At 39.2% G+C, this 23736-nt stretch overlaps 1 protein-coding gene across 6 annotated transcripts in view; it reads left to right on the top strand.

Annotated features, from left to right (window-relative positions):
• Nucleotides 1–23736, top strand: part of ELAVL4 (ELAV like RNA binding protein 4) — a 145805-nt gene that overhangs the window by 39826 nt on the left and 82243 nt on the right. Inside the window, exon 1 of one of the 6 annotated variants that reach the window (XM_047728352.1) lies at nucleotides 18200–18465. The exons of 1 other annotated variant lie outside the window; for it this stretch is intronic. In XM_047728352.1, coding sequence (XP_047584308.1) covers nucleotides 18457–18465 — 9 coding nt within the window. In that variant the 5' untranslated portion in view covers nucleotides 18200–18456. Of the gene's footprint in view, nucleotides 1–18199; nucleotides 18466–18997; nucleotides 19269–23736 lie in introns of those variants that run through there. 4 more of the 6 variants (XM_047728354.1, XM_047728350.1, XM_047728353.1 and 1 more) reach the window with 4 other exon arrangements.

Here is a 23736-nt window from a genome sequence, read left to right as displayed (position 1 = left end):
AGTGTCTTAATGCAGGTAAGGTACTTTTTACTCATATTACAGTTCAAATGGGTCTGCAGGAGGCATGTGCTCCACATGGCCCCAGGCCCCCTCCATCCAGGGGTTTCCTTTTGGGCCTTAGAGTTCAGCATTGTACCCCCTGCATCTACTCAAGGCAAGGGAAGAAAGAGAAGATGGAGCATCATACAGAACTTGTTGGGGTACCATGCTTGGAAGGATGCACATCACTTCTGTCCATATTCCAATGGCCAGAACTCAGTTACTCAACCCCTCTGTGGTCTAGCTAGCTGGCCAGGCAGAAAAGGAAATGGGATTTTGTGGACACATGGCAGTCCCTGCCCTATGACCAGAACTAACCCCAAATTGGGCAAATTATTAGAAAAGTAGTGAATGAGCTCCCTTTCACTGAAACCATGTAAGCAGAGTCTGATGACCCTTTGTTTGGAATGTACTACTGGGGTGGAGGGGACACGTTCAAGCTAGAATACAGAGGACATTTCTCTCTCTGAGATTCTCTGATTTAGTAAAGCAGCAGAGAATTGGAGCCGATTTACCCAGCCGAATTTCCGGTGCCTTAAACTGAGTTCTTGGAGTAGAAATAGAACACTGAATTTCATTTTATAAATTGTTCTTCCAGCTTGACGTATTGGAGATTTTTAGCACGCACACTCACACCTGGCTACCCGCCACCTTCTGCCATTGCAGATACGCTTACAGGAAACCGTAAGTGGATCTGCTTTTGATGCTGGCAGCATCTTACTAAAATGCTTTTGCTGGCATCATGGAACAGGAGCAGAATTCAGCTGGGACCAATAATGAGGCTATTTAGAAAGTTCTTTCCTCCACCCCCTGACAAGGCAGATGTGGTGGGGATTTTTCCACTCTCATTCTGTCGATGGTGGCCGAAATTAGTTCAAGGCCATCAAAAATGTTTAGACCTCGAGAGTTGAAACCCCAGACCCATAAAAAGGACAAATTCTCTTTCTCCTATCTAGCAAGAGAAAAAGAAACTCACCCCAGAGACTCCTAACACAGAGGTTTGTAACCTAATTTGTCCATTAGCAGACCTAGAAAAACCACAGCCATGTGTCAATTTAGAAGGAAAGAAGTATTTGTCTAAATTAAAAATATCTCCAGATAGCATTACTGTAGCTAATACATCCCCCCCAAAATCATGTTATATTGAAACATTTTATTCTAAACATTTTCACTTCTTTCATCTCATTTAAAACTCCCAGTCATTGTTGTGTGAAGTAGGGATTTCATGCTTTATCGCAATTTAACAGATAAGACTAATTGAGGTCCAGAGAGATTAAGTGACTTCACTTAAGATTATGTGACGACTTCAGGATTGGTACCCAAATCTCTATAGTTCCAAACTCTTTCACTAGACCACAACAGGTTATATCAGCTGATGCTTTTCTTGTTTGGTGGAGAGGAGGGAACACTCCAGCTCATAACTGAGTCTATCTGTATGTTGATACATTCATCTGTATGTCCATCCACAAACTCTGTACCAAGCATTGCTCTTGAGACACAAAGTTGAATGAAGGTCTTTGCCTTCAACAAGTTTTCAGTGTAGTAAGGGAGATGGACCTATAGATAAATAAATGATGATTACAGTTAAATGTATGGACAGAGTACAGTGGGTATATGTGGGGAAGGAATAGGTTTGGATACACAGTGAAAGCATGGTCAGTTTTTCCTAGGAGGTTCATGGATGGTATCACAAAAGAGGCTACATTTGAGCTGAATCTTAATGACCATCAGATACACAAGGGGTATAGAGGCATCCCATATTGGGCAAAAGCATAGAAGCTTGAGAGGATGTGGCCCATGTAAGGATATCCTGGCATATTTGGGGATGGTTTTAGAGAGTGGTGAACCCCAGGGGGGCAGCCTGGCAGCATTGCTGGGCTAAAGTGAAGGATGATGATCTTTAATTCTTGTGTTCACCCTCATTTCTGGGCCCATGATCACATCCCAGTTCTCGAAACTTAAGGAATATTTTGAATCTGATCCACATAACCTATCAAGTTCTTGATCATGTATTATCTTGTTTTGTTCCATTCCTGTTCTCATCAATAAACCTGGCCTCCCAAGTCTGATTATAAATGCTCAAAGATCCTGAACCATACCACATTCTTGCCACATCGCCATCCCCGTGCAAAGAACAGTAGATTGTGGGTGCCAAGAAATTGCTTGGTGTTTTTAAATGTTCAGAAATCAAACAGTGAGCTTAAGGGAATGTTAGCGGGCTGTGACATTGTGGGAAGGAAAGCATGTGGCCTTCAGTTCAATTAGGTAATCCAATACTGTGCCAGCCTTGGGAAACACAGATGATGGTGTGTTGTTGCCCTCAAAGAGCTCAGTCTTGAGTGGAAGGTAGATATGGAAGGCAGTTATTGCAATTCCATGAGAAACAGAGTAATCTGGAGAACAAGTTCTATGAGAAGTCAGATAAGAAACTGCTAATAGGGGTGCCTGGGTGGCTCAGTGGGTTAGGCCTCTGCCTTCGGCTCAGGTCATGATCTCAGGGTCCTGGGATCGAGCCCCACATCGGGCTCTCTGCTCACCAGGGAGCCTGCTTCCTCCTCTCTCTATCTCTGCCTGCCTCTCTGCCTACTTGTGATCTGTCTGTCAAATAAATGAATAATATCTTTAAAAAAAAAAAAAGAAACTGCTAATAGCATCTGGGGAAATTTGGAAAGCTTTATTGTCTGCTCTGAGTTCAGTGTAAACTCTGAAGGCAGAGGATTCATGTGCCTTGTTTAATGTTGAATCTTTAGTGTCCAGCACATAGTAGGTTCTCAGTAAATATTTGCTGAATGAATTTGTAGGAATTAATACTTGAACTTTGTTTTGGAGTATGAGTAGGTATTCACTAAGCAGCAGAAGAAGGGAGGTATCATGTTCCAGACAGAGAGAATAGCTCGTACAAAGATACATACATAAGTGTGTATTTTTATTTACCTGCACTATTTCCCTAAATATAATTCCAGAAGGTATTCTTGGAGAGTCTGGACATCAGTGGGATTTCTGGTTTGCTTGGATAGTGCTGGTTTATGCTTGTTGTCTTGGTGTAATTATTAATAGAGTCTCCTTGCACTCTCCAAAGTGTCTGGATTTGATCAAAAGAAGAGGGGTCCCTTCTCTCCAAGTATCAGTCTAGAAAAGTGGATGATATAGAAAGGCCCACTAACAGATTTCAGGAGCACTAATTCAGTACTTATTCCACAGATATTTATTAAATGTGATTCTGTTCTGGATGCCCTAGAGATCCCCAGTGATGAACTAGACATAGTTTCTCCTTGGCCTTTATTTTAAAGTGATGATTGTACATATCCTTTCTTGCTTGTAGTTGGTTGTGAAAATAGCACAGTAAACACTCTGTGAATGTTTGCTGAATGATTACAGTGAGTCAGTGTATATTATTTAAACGCTCTCTGTCCTCATTAGTTGTCCTCATCTGTCAAAGAAGGGATAACAGTAATAGTACCTACCTTACAGGATTATTGTGACACTAAGTGAGTTAATACATATAAAGAGCTAATACGAGCACCCTATATAGTAAATGCTCAATAGATAGTAGTTGTGTGAAACCACTTTGCAAATGGAAGAGAGCTACCTACAGCTCTCTGTAGCCTAAAAATGAGAAAAACAACTATTTGGAAACTTAATTTAGAGAAAGTTGCGTTTATTAATCTACTTACCATCACTTATTATAAATCATATATGTGCCCCACCCTTTAAGGAGTTCAAGCTTAGTAAGAGAAACAGACATGCAAAAGAAGAATATGAACTTATATACATTTATTTATGTACATTGGTGTCATGAGACAATGTCCTGTTAGCTTGTGGAGAGAGGCCTGCTGGGTGAATTTCACTGGAAATCTCAGCAGAAGAGGGGTGAACATTCATTAATATTTATCAAGGAAGCAATGTGGTTAGATTAGAATTTTAGAAAGGTGGCTGTGTCTGGCTAAAGGGGTTCAGTCAGAATTGGAGGTAAGGATATGTTGATGATAATAATCTAGGAGAGAGATACAGAGACTTAAATCAAGTGAGTATCACTGGGTAGAAGAAAAGTTAGGGAGATACAATCTACTAAACTAAGTGGTTGGCAGGACTCTTCAGAAGCTTCCAGTTAATTTTTCTTGACTGGAGAGTGGTATATCTCTCCAAATGAACTCAAGACACTCCAATATGTTCTAAGCAATTGTTGAAATTTGTGTTTGTGCAATTGAAGAATGATTGGGAAATAGACTAACTATGGAGCTTTAAGGTAGGTAAAAAGTAGAAGAAGAGTAAGTACTGCTGTTGTTATCCTGTGTTCCTGAGAAGCCGCAGAAACTGAGGCATTGCATTTGGAATCTTGGAGAGCAATTACCAAATGCTTTGAATTAGATGTACTGGATGAGGAGGCTTAGGCCCAAGATGGTAGCGTTGGTACTGGAACCCAAGTTCTTGATTCCCACTTTTTTCCCACTGCAGTACAGACTAGACTAGACTAGACTAGACTAGACTAGACTAGACTAGATTGGTTTAGTGGGACCCACTCTTTTCCCAACCAGGAGAGGAGTATTTTATTTGTTTATATGTTAGGAGTTCTAATAGAGTTTACCTAGATAAAAGTTTACTCTAATAGAGTTTACCCCACTCCCTGGGGGCGCCTGGGTGGCTCAGTGGGTTAAAGCCTCTGCCTTCGGCTCAGGTCATGGTCCCAGGGTCCTGGGATCGAGCCCCACATCGGGCTCTCTGCTCAGCAGGGAGCCTGCTTCCTCCTCTCTCTCTCTGCCTGCCTCTCTGCCTACTTGTGATCTCTATCTGTCAAATAAATAAATAAAATCTTTAAAAAAAAATTTAAAAAAAAAAACACTCCCTGGAAAAAACCTTGAGAGCAATTCCTCTGGAGTTACAAGCTGGCCAAATAACCTGCTATTCCTATAGTGCAGAACTATTGACTCTCCTTTTAAACTACCTATATCACATAAAATGACATAATTTTATACACACAAACATACATACATTAACTAGTAAGTGTCATTGTTTACATAGGCAGTAACATTAGTTAAAGAATTTTTAGGGTACACGATCAATTCTCTTAAGCATGTGCACGTCCCACAGTTCTTCCAGAGTCCTGGTTGCAGAGAGCGTGGGAATGTGGGCAAATGATGAATTCATGCCCTGGGCTGCAGCATCAGCATCATCCTCCTCTGTTCCATGCCTTCCACACCAGACAGGGACTTATTGGAGTTCTCTGTGACTGTTACTTCTCCAGCAATGGAAGCACACATTTGGTTTGCAAACTGTCACTTTATAGCCACTATAAATGAGGTTGCAGCCAGAGCATTGCCATCTCTAGTGCTAAAACAACAGTCTTGGTTGAAAGCTCATGGCTTCAGCTCAGTGGATTTGTCTTGAAGAGTGACTTCCACTGTCGAGTTTCTGATTTTAGTCATCTGAGCATTTTCAGAAGGAGAAAGATCTTACTTGGCAGAGATTTCTCACCTCAAAAAAAAAAAAAAGGCTCCGTGGGGGGGCGGGTGTAGATTCCAAAAGTGACATTTTTTGGAGTCATGTTTGGTATTTATCTATTTACTACTTATTTCTAAGAGAAGCCATATCTTAACCTGCCATGTGAATATGTTCATTTTCCTTTAGTGAATATTTACTGAGCACCAACTACGAGACAGCCCATGTGCTCAACTGGAGGAGAACAGAGCCAAATAAGAACAGCAGCCTGTGCTGTGACGTATCTTGAAAGCAGCTCAGGGAGACAGACCTGTAAACAACGGGGGTGGAGTCAGGAAGAAGCAGCTACTATAAATGCTCAGATAACGAATCAGCTCATTTTGCTTAGTGAGCCTAAAGCCGTGAAGGATGAGTATGATTCTCCAGGGAGAGAAGGCATTTCAAATGGAAGAAACAACAGGAGCAAAGGCATGAGGTAGAAGGGCCAAGGGACATGGGAGAATAGACTGGCATGTGTAGGGCTGTATATATGGAAGAGGGAATGTCCCAAAGGACTCAGGAACCCAAAATGAAGACCAGACTGCAAAGAGCCTTGAATGCCATACTGAGTAATTGGACTTGATATAAGCAGTGAGGATAATGGAAGATATTTTAGGCAGGAGAGTAACAACATAGCTTGAACCATAAAAAGTGACAGTATTTGATTCTGTTTAACCTATAAAAACAATTTCATGTATTTCACCCTAATATTGAGAAATATTTAACATCTCTGCATACTTAATAGTATGTTACTATACCCTATAATACATACCATGCATGCATTATCTCACATTATCTCCTTTAAGCCTCACAACCTCAGGCACTCACAACCTCAGGCATTATTATTGTCCCCATTTTGAATATGATGACACTAAAGCTCAAAGAGAATCTTTGAACTTTTTCAAGGTCCTGGTCAAAGCCATTGTTTTTAATGAGGTTAACCAGCTATCTCTAGTTCTGTTTTATTAAGATAACTTTGGTGACCAGGCTGGATATTGGGGGAACATGATACTAAACTGGATCTTCATTTGAGGGAGATTTTTAAATCCTCAAAAGTTTGACTCCCCCTTAGCCAGCATCTAACACAGTAATGTCAGTTGAAAATCTGAGTTAACCTTACTGAAAATTTTGTTTGCTAATTACAAACCATTTATTTATAGACTCTGACATATTAGAGCTGGCGGGGACTTCAGAAATCACCTAGTTTCAGTTCTTATTTAATCAAAAAGATACTGGTCCAAAGAGGAGAATGATTTGCCCAAGGTCATGGAATTATTAGTGGTAGAGATGGAACTGGCCTTGAAGTCTTCTGGCTCCTCTCTGTATGTTTCCTAGTGATTTAAAATGGATCTTACTTATATGAACAGGCATCCAGCACCTACTGTGTATAAGGGTCTTTGCTCTAGGCACGTTCATCAGTAATACCTCACACACGGAAATGTATAAAACTTCATGTCAGGTGTATGGCACAATTAGGCTATCTACTGGTACCAAGCGAGAACATATCTTTTCGCTTCCCACATCTTGGGATTGGCAAACCTAAATCAACAGTAAAGATGTTCATTGTTCTAAGCCCTTGTGCATTTTGTGCTCCAAGGTATCCATGTGCTGATAGATAATAAAGAACACATTTCAAGCAGAAGTTTATATATTATCTGAGTTGCAAAACCTTTAAGATGAAAAAAGAACTTCAAAATTTTTGAGCAAGATTAAAGTTTTAATGATAGGCGTAACATATATGATATGCACATTTTACATGCCTAAGGGTTTTTGAAGGCTAGCAAAACCTTTTGCAAGCACCCTCACTTAACCAGCAATGTAACAACAATTAAATGTGATGATTATTTGATTATCTCTTGGTCCATTTTATAGATAATGAAGTGAGCAAGGTAAGTATTGAATAATAAAATCAGTAAGTACCAGTTTGGGGTAAAGTTGGAATTTCTTTTTTTTTTTTTTATGAGAGAGAGAGAGAGCAAGAGAGTGAGAGAGAGAGAGTGCACACAAGCAGACAGAGTTGCAGGCAGAGGCAGAGAGAGAAGCAGGCTCCCCACTGAGCAGAGAGCCCGATGCGGAACTCAATCCCAGGACCCTGGGATCATGACCTGAGCCAAAGGCAGCGGCTTAACCAACTGAGCCACCCAGGCATCCCTGGAATTTCTTTTTATATTTTTCCTTAAACTGTCCACAGAACCTTAGGTTACATGTAATAAATATAGTTTGTAAAACCCTGATGTAGGTTTTAAAAACTGTGATTTTAGTTATTCACTCTTCTCAGTAAGGGAGCAAACTGAATAGTAAAGTCAATATCAATAACCCTTTTTAAAGAACTTAAGTGTAATTTCTATAATAACCTAGGATTGATGGTGACTTGATAAAATAAAAGTTATGTATTTGTGAATAATTTCAGAGTAGGACCAGGGCTTTTCTAGGGACTGAAATTTCGCAGGAGCCCAGCACTCTTATGGTTACTGCATAATATCATAAAGTAAAGTTAGCATGGAATAGGTATTTGTAGCCTACAAGGCTTTGGGGGTTGTAATGTTAAAACATCTGTTCAAAAACCTTACATTAAAAAAAAATACTCATCTTCGTTAAAGATGTGATCCTTTTCAAGGAGGTATTTTGAACTTGAAGCTGTCGTTGCTAAGGGGTTGCTAAGGGAAATGAGCTACTCAGCACTAATGTGTAACTTTACTCTTCTGCTTAAAAGTAGTTAAATCATTCCCCCAGCTTCAGAGTCAGAGAAGAGAACTAAAAAGGGTCAAGTGGAGAGTTCCCTCTTTCTGACAGGTATATAGCATGCCTCTCTTGTTTTTCACGGTTTTTCCTTATCTCCCACAGAGAAAGGAAGCAATCTTCCTGGGCATAGGAAGGGTGAAAAGGTAAACTGGACTGCTGTGCAGGGCAGGGCTTATAATGAATGTAGACTGTCCCTGGCTAAGGCAGAAGGAAGCACCTGACCACTGAAAGAAATGCTTCTGCTGATGACCAGCCTCAGGAAAGGGCTTTCCAAAGTTTTTCTAAAATATTTGGAATCAATTATTTATGTTCTTTTAGTGAGTGCCCACTATGTTCTAGGTGCTGGCATTCTCATGCTGGGATGATAAGGCAAATAATATACAATTTCTACCCTGCATGCTCAGAATACAGTGTGAAAGTAACAACTATAATTCATTGAATACAATCTGTGATAGAATTGTTTGAAAATTTTTGAAGTTTAGAACTATACTCAGAGTTGAATTTTTGATAAATAAAATCTGGAAAATATTTGGAAAGATTAATGTCTTGGGTCTTTAGTAGACAGTTCTGTCGGAAGATCAGACACTCTTTTCTTTCCTTCCAGAGGTGGAAGCACACACACAAAATGATAGCAGATCAAAAGGTGATGCTTGTAATTCTCATAGGTACAATATTCTATCATCACCTGGTGGCAGAATACTGAAATTGCAAGCATAGGTTAGGTTTTTTTGTTCTTGGGTTTTGTTTTGTTTTTTATTGTTGTTCTTACAAATGTCAGCAGATGTCAATGACATTACTTTTTAAAAATTTATTTATTTATTTATTTATTTATTTATTTATTTATTTTAGAGAGAGAGCATGCACACACGAGTGGGGAGGAGCAGAAGGAGAGAGAGAATCTCAAGTGGACTCCCTGCTGAGCATGGACCACCCCCCCTACCCCCCATGCAGGGCTTGATCCCATGACCCCGGGATCATGACCTAAGCCAATATCAAGAGTCAGATGCTTAACCAACTGAGCCACCCAGGCACCCTGACATTACTTTTTTTCTTTTTTAAAGAGATTTATTTATATATTTTAAAGAGAGTGTGTGTGCACATGTGAGTTGGGGGGAGGGGCAAAGAGAGAGGAAGAGAGAGAATTCTCAAGCAGACTCCCTGCTGAGCATGGAGACAGGGCTCCATCCCAGGACCTCAAGATCATGACTTGAGCTGAAATCAAGAGTCGGCTGCTCAACCGACTGAACCACCTAGGCTCCCCATAAATGACATTATTTTGAATGTTAGTTTCTGAGTATATAGTAACATAGAGAATAAGATTTAAATTTCTCTAGATCTACACTCTTCTATGTAAGGTAGTATTTGTAGTAAAGAGTATGAACTGAGGTTGGACATGTATAAATTTGCCTCTTACTATCTCTGTGATCTTGAGCAAATTCTCTAATCTTTAGTTTCCCTGTTGGAAATCTGAGTTATGAGATTAAATGAGATTTATAGGCAAAGTACCTAGTGCAGTGTTGGACATATAATAGACGTACAATAAATATTAATTCCTGCTCCTTTTATGAACGTACTTACTGAATAAAAGGTCTGTTCTCCCACAGTCATCATATCATAATATTCCTCTATTTATAACTTTTAAAAAATGGAACAGGTTGGAATAGATTCAGAGGAAACCTCAGAGGGGGTCTAACTAAAATGAGCTGGCTGCGACTATCCCCTACCTGCCCTCCTCCCCGACGTTTGTTCTTATATGAAGTACCCGGAATTTTCCTAGACAAATCCTATCATTCTATAAGCCTAGTGTTAATTCCAGCTTCTTCCATGAAGCCTTCCCCCTGTCAATTCAGATGGTATCCTCACCATCAACTGCCCTTCTGTATTTCGTTTTGATACTATTCTTTTTATATTCCCTATGCTATCAAGATTCATACATAAGAAGGAAAGTTCCTTTACCAACCAGACTGTAAGCTCCTTGAAGATGAGATCTATGACTTGTATTTCTTTTTATTCTTCACACTCAGAATTTAGCACTGAACTTTGCCTATTGGCTAAGTCCTAATCTGCAGCAGTCATTTTCATTGGAACTGGAACAGACCACTCAGGTTTCTTAGTGATTATTCTCTAGTTGTTTTGAGAGTCTCTGGATTGTATTGTCCTCATCAAGATTGAATTGCTTTATAGCTAGGTACTAAGTCATACAGTTTTCCCCTACTCTCCATATTAATAATAATAGGTACCATTTAGAGCACTGCCTCCACCAAGCCTGTATCTGTTTTAATCCTGGCAACAAACTTTGAGGGATGTATTATTGTGTCCATTTTGCAGATGAGGAAACTGAGACTTAGGGAGCCAACATATCTTTTCCCTTAAAATGGGTTCAGCGCCCCCTAGTTGCATCACATGAACTAGGCCTTAGGATAGTTCTTGAGGTGATTTAAATGGAATTGTTGATCTTTATTCCTTGCTCATAATTGAGTGTTGTCTGGAGCCAGGCTGTGTCCTGTAAGGAGCTAAAGACATAGAAGTTCATCCAACTATTGTTTGCTGAGCTACTCTATGTAAGGAGTTTTTCCAGGTTTGGAAAAAGTAGGAAATGAAGACTTAGCCAGGTACTCATACTACCCGCTAAGAGTTTTTTGCTTTCTAGCTTTAGTCCTTTGTGTCTCTCTCACTTCAAATGTATAGCCTGGTTGAAATGATAGATTAAATAAAATACATTTTGAGGACATGCTTAGTTAGAAGCACCTCACAAAGAAAACTTTTGGTCACTTTCAGATGAGAAAAAAAATCTTTTTCTTTCTCTTCTAGTCTGTACCCATCTTCCTCATTCGTTCAACAAATATTTACTAAGTGTATTCTTCTATGAAATGATGGAGGGGAGATCTTACTCTTAGATGAGGAAACCATCTTTCTAGAAGAATGCTTCCATTATAACCTTTGTCACCACTATGATGTCGTGTGAGATTGTGCATGTCAACTGCCTACTGTAGTGTTCAGCATACAATAGACTCTTGGTTAAAAAAAAAAAATAGCAGTTTTTATTTGTACTTTGTTGTAAGTCCTATTGTTTATTTCTTTTTCTCCTCACTCTCCTCCCCTCCCCTTTATCTTTCCTTCCTTCTCCTCCTCCTCCTTCCACAAATTCCTTGCTTTTTACAATACTATACATCTATTTCTTTATTTATAGTTACAGAATTATAAATGAGTACAAGAGTTTTTTTTTTTTTTTTTTTTTTTTTTCTTAACTCTATGTTGAGGGGTGCCTGGGTGGCTCAGTCGGTTAAGTGTCTGTCTTAGGCTCAGGTCATGATCCTGGAATCCTGGGATCAAGCTCCACATAATTGGGCTCCTTGCTCAGCAAGGAGCCTCCTTCTCCCTCTCCATCTGTCCTTCCCCACTGACTCCCTGCTTGTTGTTCTCTCTCTCTGTCTCTCTCTCTCATGCTGCCTCTCTCTCTAATAAATAAATAAAATCTTTTAAAAAACTCTACAATGAATTATTTTCAAGACTGTATTAATCTGGATAAACACTGTATCCTTTGATGGTATGGCTACTCTGTATTTATCTGCTCAGTGGCATTTGATTTGTAAAGATTTATATTTATCTTGGGTTTTTTGTTTGTTTCTCTCTTTTTTTAATTTTTAGTGAAGCTTATCTGAACTGAAATGGAAAGGCCCCAATCCCTTAATGCAGGGATCTTCAGAAATCTTGGTGTGTTTACACATTGACCCTGCTGAATTTTCTTATGCTGTGATGAAGAATATAACAGTGAAAATTCCAGACAGGGACTCCACCTAAATTAGTTTTTTTTTTTATATATATAAATGTGTATTTACTTTTTTCAGAATTTTGTAAGTCAGGCAGTTTTCCTGTCCTTTAAATTTCCTTTCCCAGAAAGACATCCTAGTGTTTTAAGGGTATAGTCAAAGGCACTTTTGACAAAATGTACATTGATTCAGGAAAGAAACCTTCTGCTTTCAGCTGCCATTCTAGTGTAAGGCTTAGGAGCATGGAAAGAAAACAGGAAGATCAAGTATGAATCAACCTGGTGGTTATTTTACCTGCACAGGTGAACTCTTGGCAATTTAAGTGGACTAGACATCCATTTGTCACATTTTCCCACACAGTAGCATTCTTATAGCTCTTTCCCACAATCCATAGTGGATGAAACTACTTAGGAAAGAGAAAAGCATCATATGGTCAGGTCATATATCTCTAAGAGAACCTTGACAGTGAATTCCTGATCCTTCTGATAGGCTCTGTGTCAGTATGGTGCATCTTTTTTGCCTCTGTGGTATGTTTGCATTTTCCTATAAAATTTGATTTAATGTTTTTCATAGAAAAAAAAAAACAATACCACAATTTGTCAAAGGAAAATTAGATTTTAAGCTTTATCAAAAGCACTTAAATGAGTATACCAATGTATGGGCATACTGATTATATTTTCTCTAAAGGAAGAAATGCCAGCAGTTTCAGTTTAGTTTTCAAGGGAAGAGGGAGAAGATAAAAAGAAATAGCACTACAGGAAAATGTCAGGTCATAGACACTGATGACGCTATTTAAATGGTGTGCCATAATCATATTAGGGCAGAACACATGAAATTCCCGATTTCTGCATGACATTGAAGAAGGGCCAGCAATTATCTCTGTGTGCGCGCGCACGCACGCGCGTGTGTGTGTGTGTGTGTGTGTGTGTGTGTGTTTGCTCTACCTTCCTACCCTATTTTGCTAATTCCATTGAGGGGCAAGAAGAGATAATCCAGACACCCCGAACAGGAGGAAAATGTCTGCAGCTGTGCTGGGGAGGGACTGGTGTGAAGGGAGAGGCTCAGTCAGACTTGGAGTTTTGTGCTATTGCACGTGAATGCTCTGGAACTACCCTAATCGACTGAAAATGAGCCGGCTACGGTCATATGGAACAGGTCTGTTTAGCTACATCGCTGGGTAGCATGGCAGATGGTAGACCGTCAATGGGTGGTATTGATTGGCTGGATTTGCCTTAGGGTAACAAGACTATGGTCCTTAAAACCCTGCTTCATCTTATTCTCCTTTGTGCAGCTACATACAGTTGTGGTTTTCTCTTCTCGCTCCCCAAGCCCCCAATATCTTGGGTTTTTTTTTTTTCCCCTTTTCGAATAAAAAACCTTTCTTGGTAATCAAAATAGAGAGGTTACCTTAAGATAAACACTCTTTAAATTATCACCACAGCAAGAAAACTCAAGAATATTTTATTTACTAGGCTGATTACATTTTAATGTTTGAAGAAAGTGACATTTTTTAATTAGTGTTTAAGACATATGGTGAGTGTACAAATTAGCTTATTTCATACAACCAGAATTTGATGAGAGCAACTCCTCCTTCTCATTCCCCAGTTAAAAATTGTCACTTGAAACTTAATATATGCGAGGAGGTTAAATGGTATTAAGTGATGCAGCCTTGACTTAAAGATGAAGGAGACAGTCACTGTTGTGTGTGGCTAAATATTGCCTGGATGGGCTGGAAAAATACTAGTATCGACATCTGTGTTTGCAAGAGGATGTAGAAGTTCCAGGGCTTTAATTTTGTCCAGCCAAGAAAACAAAATCCCAGGTATCTGTGTGTTGTTTCTCTTTTAGATACGAGGGAACATAGAATAGTGAATGCACGCTCTGTAATAAAATCCTCCTTAAAATCAGGCCATAGAACAATGTAAGTGATGAGATTTATTTTTGTCCAGGTGGTTCTTTATCTTTGAACATCCACCCTCCATCACTTGGGGCTTTCAGCTTGGGACATTCTATTTATTCCTAGCAAGAGGCAGATTAATTGGAATAGAATTGTACAAAGGAGACACTAAGTTAGCTTTATACCCAAAATAACACAGGACAGAAATGTTCCACTTTGAGGCAGATCTTAAGGAAAAAGAACAGGACTGGGGAGAGATATATGATTACTTTGCTCTTGTGGTTGTTTATAGCTATTCACATAATTGTATTTTTGAAAGAGATGCTTAAGATTATGCTTTTGTTTTTGTTTTCAGTGTCTTTATGTTTAAAAAGCTGTTGAGTTATTTCCTATCATGAAAGACCCTATCAAATAAACCTAACGCTTTACTTAGGAGAAAAGTTACACCCTTAAACTCTTGCCTCCATTTTGAATGTGCTTCGTCTGTATGTTTACTTTTGAATTAGGTTTTTATCACGTGAGTCAGTATTTTTCTCTTTTTGCTAAAGGAAAATATTTCCATGGAGTTTTTGGTACCCCCACCCCCTGCCTTGCTCTGTGTTGATTGGATTTTCCTTGTTCATCCTTTGCTGAAAGAAACAAAGCGTGTTTGTGTTTCATTCTTCACAGTTCTTATTAGAATTGGTGATGGTGTTTTGTTTCCTCGCTATAAGTCAGGAGAAGGAATTTTATTTATTTATTTTGACAAGATACAGAGAGATACAAGACACGATGCCTGTTAGGATGTGGCGTTTCTCGTGTTACATTCTACACCTAAAAGGGGGGAAAAAAACAACAACACAATCCTTTAAGATGGTTCATTTGAATCTGTACACTCTACCCACCTGGTGGTTATATAGTGAACTGTTACTTTAAAGAGTAGTTTAAACACCAGCCATGTTTGGGGCAGGCTGCTCTTGCAAAGAGAGCAGTACATATAACAGGAGTCTACTGTGTGTGAGATAAGGGGAAAATTCAGCTCACTGACTAGAGGTTTTAATGTGCGAACTCTAGGGAAATAATATATTGACTGTTCCGTGGCGCGCAAGAAAATTGAAGAACCCTTTGCAGACGGAGTGCTTTGCAAAGGATTCTATCTGTTTCTCTTAAAACAAAATCTGTGGCAAGATGTTTGAAATCAGCAGGACGCTTAATGCTGCTTTGTTAAATAATGAGGTAATATTTTGTCACTTTTTTCTGGGCAGCATCTGTTTTCCACCCCCCCCCCATTCTTTCCCCCTATGTTTATGAAGGATTCTTTTTCTTTTTTCTTTTTTCCTTTTTTTTTCTTTTTTTTTTTTTCTTTTTCTTCTCAAGGAAGTCAAGGAATACAGTTCACGCTTCCCTTTCTGTTCCTTCCTTTTGGTGTTTTTGGAGAATTTGGTTTGTCTTCTTTATTTGCAGTTTCAGCCGGCTGCTGTTTCCTAGCCCATTGTGCCACGTAAGGCTTCTCCACTGCGCGGAGTAGGTAGTTATTAACGCTGAATTGGCTTCTGGTACAGTCCATCTGGACTCTGTGTGGGAAAGCTGGCTGCCGGCGACTGATGCTGACATGTCCGCAACCTTTGGGATGTGTGCATGGTGGCAAGGGGCTGAGTGATATGAGATTCCTTTTTTTAAGGGAAATTGTTATTAATGAGTCAAGAAACTGCTCATTTATGGTAAGAGGGATACAGCGGCGCTAGCAGCCCCACAGCTCTGGGATATCATTTTTAGGTTGCCTGAGCTGCCTGAGTGAGACAAGTTTCTTTCTGTGGTGGTGGAGGATTGTGGCAGAAAGAAAAAAAAAATCATGCATGACTGGGAGACTCGCCTGCCTGATTCTTGAGATAATATATTGAGAATCTGTTGCTTTACAAATGTCACACCACTGATGGAGCGGTCAGCCCCTCACTCTGAAAGATGAATGGTACTATTGGAAATCCAATAATAAGGTTGACTTTTCCCAACAATAGGATTCTGCCTTTGTCTTTAGAGAAAAGGCCTCTGAGGACATTTGTGAATTTGTTTGAGGATTCCGTTGAAAGACTTTAGAGTGGGTTTTTGGAGAAGTGATCAATATACAAAGTGCATGGATTTTTTTTAACCTGGCAAAACTAGCTAATTATTTATACTGTAATATATAGTTTCTGTTTCAGAAGAGTGGCCAGAACATCTTTTGATATACCTAATGGTAATTAATGGCTCACTAAGTAATGCTGAGATTAGTATGGGTGGGGGAGAATGGTTTTAAGAAATTCTGACATTTCTAACCTCCAGAGAAGTACAAAGTAAATATTTTCTTCTGGAGCGAGCTGTTTTCATTTATGTGTTTGTCAGCATTGTGTTCATGGTTTTCTTCTCACAATATTTCTGTAATGGGGAGCTCACACTCAGAGTTTCTGTTACTGATTTGGGGCACCTGTACCTGCCCTGTGTCTGTATGTTGAGCTCTTTAGAACACTTAACCTCTGAATTCGTCCCTAGAACACAGTTCAACAGATACTGTAGTATTATTGTGACTCGTAGGACTTTTACATATTTGCTGGAGAAATTATTTTAAAAGTTTACTTAATTCAGTCTTGTTCCACTTGAAGGGGTTATAGTTTTAACATTTCTACTTTTCTATTTCATGGATTGTTATTTCTAACAGCTGAATGTATTTATATTCAAGTCTAATTCTCCACATAGTGTACCCAACACATATTGTTTTGTGGTGTATCTGTATTTTTAAAAGCGTGCATATCTATGTATATTTGTGTGTGTGTGTTCGTGAAATAGTAGCTGGGAGAGAACAGTTTTAATTTTTTTTTTTTAATGTAAAAGTCATTTTCTTTCCTAATCATTTTTCACAGATACGTATATTCTTGGACTTGAAGCCCAGAGTGTGGCATGATTTTCAGTCTATATTTCTATACTGCCCAGTCCCATCTCACTGTCAACTCCAGCCAAAGACTTAAAATTACGTTAAAATATTTCTTTAGTAGTATTTGTTACCTCTACGTGTTCGTTGAGGAACAAATTGACTAAATTATGAGTTAAAAAAAATAGCAATAAGTTAGCTTTTTGGATAGAAGTAAAGCAAAAACTCCTCAGGTAAGCCACTTTAAAACCCAAACCAGGACAAATTACTATACTACTGAAGACTGGTATCGTGGAGGTTATGAAATGTATAACATAGGTGGACAAACTATACATCACCGCACCCTTGCTAAATGTCTCTTTTCAAGTCTTTTAAGAGGCCAAAGAAAAAAGACATCTTTTGAAAGACAGAAGCAAAATCACGTGTTCAGTCCAGCAAGATGAGCACTCTGCACTGGTCATGAAATGATGCTGTTGTCAAAAGCATGCTTTACCATTCTTTACAGCAGTGGGGAAGCAAAGAAAAAAATGTGTTTTAGTGGATTTTAAAAATTCAGATCATGCCCCTATCCAAGTTGAGAAATAAATTCATTTAAATAAATCATTCATCATTCTTTGTTTTGAAAAGCTCAGACAGAAGGCAGAAAGGTAGAGGCTGACAGCTGCCCCCATATCCCTCTGTTTTTTTTGTTGTTGTTGTTTATTAAGAAGTAGTTTTCTGAAGCAAACTTGTAGGAACCCAGTTCGCAGAGCAAACACAATCTCAAACTTGCTGTCTCTTGAAACGCTGGCCATGGTAGCTGCAGAAGGAGCATTGCTTACTAAAAATCAGCAATATTAGGAAATAATAAAGTTAAAATGTAGATGTATTAGCACATTAAAGTGCTTTTGTTGTATCTTTAAGCCTAGAGGCAGATCATTAAATATGCATTTCGCTAGAAAGCAACTGTCGAGAAAGATAAGGTGGCTGAAAATATGCTATACTGGAAATATGCTGTACTGTCAAAGGGGTTTGGTGGTGCAGCCTTCAGGACAGGGGAAAGGGAGGACACTCCCACTGGTAAGGTTTGCAAGCAGCCGGCCGGTGACCTGCAGTTGTTACATTACTTTTGAGCTAGGAGGAGGGAAAAGGTAAAAATACAAGCATGGCTGTTGTTGCTTCAGCCTGGCCTTAATTACCAGACACAAGAAGCAGTTCAGAAATCTGGTCTCTGTTGTTGTAGAGGTCACCAAATCATTAACATCGTCAATCTGGCAGTAGCTAATTTAAATAGCACCTGATGTTGCAACGCCTCCCTTCGTTTCCCCAGCCAATCAGATCCTGGCTTCGGCTGACAGATGGTCCCATAAATGGATGTAAAAAGGGGAAGCTTCGAGCCAATTTCAGCAAGGCTCTGTTCAGTTGTTCTTATCTACATCCTAGAATCGGGGGTTTCAGCTCACTGCTCCTTTTCTTTCTTTTTTTTTTTCTTTCTCTCCCCCCCCGTCCCCTCCCCCCAAATAATTGATTTACTTTACAATCATCCACACTGTGTTTTGTGGATCCTTAAATATATATAACAATAGTAGTCATTTAAAAAATATATCCTGAAAGCTTTGCAAATTTTAAGAGAAGAGTCGAAGCTCTGCGAGACCCAATATTTGCCAATAAGAATGGTTATGGTAGGTATGACTAGATTTATAATCTGTTGTTTGTGTTGCTGGAGGGAAGAAAAGCATCTACACCTTGACCAGTCTTATGCTTGCACAAGAGTTTAGTTCTCTGCTGCTGTTTGGTTCCTACATTTACTATCTCTTTTGTGTAGAGAGTGCCGGTAGGTCCTTTTATTGAAAAGCAGTGGGAAAATAGATTGTCATTTTTAACAGGTCATTGTCAGTTTTCCCTTCACATAAAGGAGGGGGTGGTAGAGAGGGGAGGTGGGCTGAAATAATTGCTGGTTTGTTGAAAGAGGTTATATTACATGAGACCATATTGGCAGAAAAGGGGTTTTTTTTTGTTTTTTGTTTTTTTGTTTTGTTTTGTTTTGTTTTGTAAGGGAGAGGGGGGTTTGTCTATGTGCCTGGGTTTTGTGGGGCTGGAGGTGGATGCAGCGGGGTTAGGAATCTCCATTTCCGTGCTGGAAATTTAAAGCTCGAGAAGCAGTTCCTGGATACTGAACGTTGAGATGGGCAGTTGTGTTTCGGGGGACTGCGCAGTCAAAACGGCAAAGAGAGTGATTTATTTGGGCTTCAGTAAATGCTGCATCTTGTATTTCAAAGAGTTTCCTGTCATGACCTCATAAAAAAGAGGAGGCGGCTTGTATGTGTAGCGGTGCCTGGCGTGTTGAGTTGTTGCTTCCTTCTCTGGGCAGCAGCTCTGTAAGAAGGAATGTCAGCTTTTACATAACGTTCCTTTCCGCTTTTGACACACTGTGTGAGGGTCCATCTTCTTCTGATCACAGATGGAGTGGAATGGCTTGAAGATGGTAAGTGAAAATTCAGAGGAAGGCAGCTTGGAGATTCCAGCCGTGTGTGTGTGTGTGTGTGTGTGTGTGTGTGTGTGTGTGTGTGTGAAGGATGATGGACTGTGCATCGTAAATCACTGTGCAGATCATGTGTGTGTGTATGTGTGTGTTTATTAGTATTTCTCTCTTCTGAAAGCCAGAATCCATCTCCAAGTGTAATGGCACTGCATGCACACAAGGCACACACACTGCCTCTTCCATCGAACACACATTTAGCCAAGCAAGGTTGGTGTCTTTTTTGACAATCACAATGTCACCGTCGCTGTTGGCTGGCGTGTCCACCGCCTCTGTGAGCTTTCAACAGAATTACATGACTGTTAAAGTTAAAGGCACATTTCTTTTTCAGTCTCCTGCTAGGAGTGATGGGGAAGGCTGGGTAAGAGGGGTGGAGGAGGTGAGGTTCAGTACCAGCAGATGCAATTGTGAAACAGGACTTCGGGATGTGGAAGGGGAAGTGGAAAACCTTTCTGCCAAAGTAGTAAATCTATTTTTAGCATCATCTTTTTCGGAAAAAAAAAAAAAGCAGGGAAACTCCTTGACTGCCGCTCCTGTTGCCTGGTGTTGACCCTGAAGATATGGCACAAAATGGCACAATCAGATGCCACGAGTGCCCACTTTGACTTTGAATTTCACCAGCAATAGCTTTCACGGGGTTTCAAAGCCGGGTATGTGGGGAGGCTGTAAATTCATATCCATCTCACTTATTTTTTGCTAGGAAAGCCTGGGGAGGACTTTTTGCTCTGCATAGATGTTATAACAAAGCTGTGGTCTTTTTCCCATTCTTAGAGGATTGCCTTTGTCTGGCTGCTTGTTTTGATGGGTGTAAAACAAATAAGATTAGACCGAGCAGCCCAACTGAAAGCGATAGCTGGGAGGAAAACCCAATGAAAGGTTGCCGGGGAAACGAACAGAGGAAAAGCCGAGTAGGGAGCAGGTGGCTATCATGAGAACACACTGCAAACAGTGTAAAAAAGGGGGGGGGAGGACGGGACCTCGATTATCTTTGCTGTTCTTTGTGGCCGGCCCAACTTTAATTATTCTTTATAAATAGGTGTTAATTACATTTCTAACTCTGGTTTACAGTGATTTTTAGAAATCTATTTTTAAGCATCTGTTCTGTCTCTTTTTTTTTTTTGGTTTAAAAAACAGAGAGAGGGAGAGAGAGAAAAGAAGAAGAGGGGGAAGGGAGGGTAGGGAATCTTGCTTTTTTTTTTTTTCCCTCTCTCTCTCTCTCTCTCTTTCCCCCTTTTCCCTGCTGTGAAATTGTACGTGCGAAAAATCGCAAGGAATCCTGTGAGGCCATTTGAAAAAAAATGTAAATTATATTGAATGAAGTTGACGGAAGCATAATAGTGAACTCCCACAGCTGATAGGTTCTGCAAATGATTTCTTAGAAATTTCTAGCAAATATCCATTGGAGAAATATAGGTAGAATAGATTTACCCTAAAGCAATGATTTTGTGCTAGGTGATATTGGTGTTTTTACTAAATCAGACGTTGATACTGCAATTCTAGGGAGTTCATTTTATCTCTCATTTTATATCCCAAGTAGAAATTACTTTTAAAAATAATAAATGAAAAACTGTATTCTGGCCTTTATCTTCGTTTTCCCCTCTGTACCTCCAACCCCAAGGTCCATCAGGCTGCACCCTTGTAGGAACTGCAAGGCATTTTGGTCCTGGGTCTGGTCTTAGCATAAACTGAGTGAAAAGCTGATTTCTTTCTTTCTTTCTTTCCTTTTTTTTTTTTTTCTTTTTTTTTTCCAGTGTCTCTGAACATCTAAGACCCGTGCATGTGCTGGGTGACAGGCATAGTTCCCTTTTTCTCTGAGTGTGCTTTACTAGTAGTCTCTTTTTCTCATGATGGTGGTACCAGAAGGACTGAAAGGTATAGTGCTTAGGCGAATAGGCAGTAACATAAAAACCATGATCTGTTATGACTTGTTCCAAATTACATTTTTGATCAGATAGCTAATATTAACCCCCAAAATGAGAGATTAAAAAATACTGAAATATGTTAAAAAGTTAGGAAATATATATTGGCTTTACAGAAAGTACTCTTAATTTTTACTCTCTCCATTGCAAATCTCTGCACTTACCTCCCCCTTCTTTTTTTCTTGCAAGGGGTTTCTTTTTGTTTTCTCTTCTTTTGGGGGGATTTTTAAAATTTGTTTTGACTCTTGAGGTAAAAATAAGTAAACTTATTTTTTTGTCATAGGTCATACACTTGAATTTTTGCATAACCATATATCTCTTAAAAATTAGCATAGTTTTTTTTTTTTCCTAAGAAATTTCTAGCATTACTTAGTTAGGGGGAAATAATTTCCATAAGAACTGTCATCTTGTCTTGGGTTGTAAAAAAGACACGTAGTTCTACTGCTGACCTTTCTTGCTTCTTTGTCTTAAAAATATTAATGCCTACTACCTGTATGTGGAGGTGCGCCTTTGTGGAAGCACAAGGCTGAGTGTGCATTTATTAAGAAATGAAAATCTGATTGGAAATATTTCTGCAAAGATCACCTCACTACATCACAGTTTTATGATCAGAATGTCTGTATATGTCATTGTAACATCATGGCCACATAGTTTAATATTTACATTTTTTTTAAAAAGATAAAATGGACATAGATAGGGAAATGACTGAGAAATTGCTTTGAGAATCACTGACTTATAGGATAATTTTAATATCTCAGGAAAAAAAAAGCCTAAGAAGCAACTTAACCACTCATTTTTGTAGTCCCATACATTTCTAACTGCCATTCATTCAAGTCATCCTCCTGGCCAGAAATAGATGAGCTTCCTTCTGTTTGATAGTTTTCCAAAGACTTAAAACTTTTTTCTCTCCCGATAGCCCTTCCTGGGTCCTTTGAATATTCAAAGATTTTGTGATGAGACGAAGGCCAGATTGTTGTGAGCTAATAACAATAGAATTTTTTTTTAAGGAAAGAGAAAGAAAATGAACTCCGCATTTGCGTTTTAGTTCTTAACTCAGTCTTAAAAAAGGGTTTGAGACGTGGTAGACTTCAGGTATTTGAAACTTAGTATTTCTGTTGGGAATAATCTATTTGACATTTTGAATCAGAAATCTTTGCCTGAATAGTGCTTTGTGTGTGTATTCAGTATCTCTAAAAGAATTTGTGGGTGAATCAAGGTGTTCTTCGCAAGTAAGAATTACCACTAACAATGAAAGGCTTTCCTCAGGGCAAGTCCTTTCTTTGGTTTGATTTCTTCCCTTTGCACTTATTTCCTTTTTGTGGGTCAATTCTTTTCCTATATGTAGACCAAATACTATTCCTTCCATGAGGATATATGCTGCTTCACTTAGCCGTTGGCATCTTAATGCCCTATTTTAATAATAAAAAAAAAACAATGAAACAAATTGTGTGTACCGCAAATAAGGAATGGCGGTCTTGATAGAGGTCATTGTATGTGGACAGAAGTACTTTGGCCTTGACAAATTTCTTCATCAATTCCAGTGATCTGTGGCCACCAGGCTCTTAATTTATATGCCTGGACACTTAATATGTACATTTGTTGGTGAACTGGCCAGCGGATGCTAGACACATGAGGGTGCGCTGGCGAATGCTGCAATGCAGTATTTTTTCCCAATGTCATTAGGAATTTGGGAGGGTATGAAGGGACACAAACATTCTCAAGCTTTTATCTTACTATCTTCCAGTAGATGGACCATGTTGTACAGAATTTGCCAATTCTCTTTTTAAAAGCGAAGTCAACCTTTTATTGTCCGCTGTCTGTTCTTCCATCCATTTGATGGATATGTGGAAAGTATGTGTATGTGACAGAGGGAGACTCTGTGTGTGTGTGTGTGTGTGTGTGTGTGTGTGTGTATCTGTGTAAGCATGTGTGTTTCTGGAATCCTGCACCTGTCTTAGGTTTTCCTTATTTGGTATTACCAAATGTGTATACATACTTGCAAGTATATGTGCATCCAAAAAGGGAAAGAAAACCAAACTCGGCTGGCTTCCCATAAGAAGTGGCTTCTCCTCCTCATAAACTCCAAGAGTTTTCTTATTAGAAAAATACAAAACTTAAAAAAAAAAAAAAAAAAAAAAGATAGATCCAGACCCTGCAACCTGCATTCATAACCAAACACCTTTCTTTAGTTGCCACTTGAGAAACTATAAAAGTACAGATCTATCACAATATTTGTGAGTTCAAAGCTGCTCTCTCAAGCAAAGGGTTAGGCTTGAAATAAAATGTGTGTATATGTGGAAGAAGAGTTGTTTTTTTCTTTGGGAGCATTTGAGCCTAATCTTTAACCATTGGTAAAAACAAATAGGAGGTAGGGTGGCTGTGTTAGCAGTGTGTGCGTTGTTTTGTGAGTTTGTGTGTAGATGCGTGTGCTTTAGAAACATCCTCCTATTTTTTAAATCTCCATGTATTTTAAGGGTGGAGGGCTATTATAGATC

The sequence above is a fragment of the Lutra lutra genome, chromosome 4 (genome assembly GCF_902655055.1).
Source record: "Lutra lutra chromosome 4, mLutLut1.2, whole genome shotgun sequence".
Taxonomy (NCBI): domain Eukaryota; kingdom Metazoa; phylum Chordata; class Mammalia; order Carnivora; family Mustelidae; genus Lutra; species Lutra lutra.
Note: the sequence above shows the minus strand (reverse complement) of the source record. Positions and strands in the feature narration are given on the sequence as shown.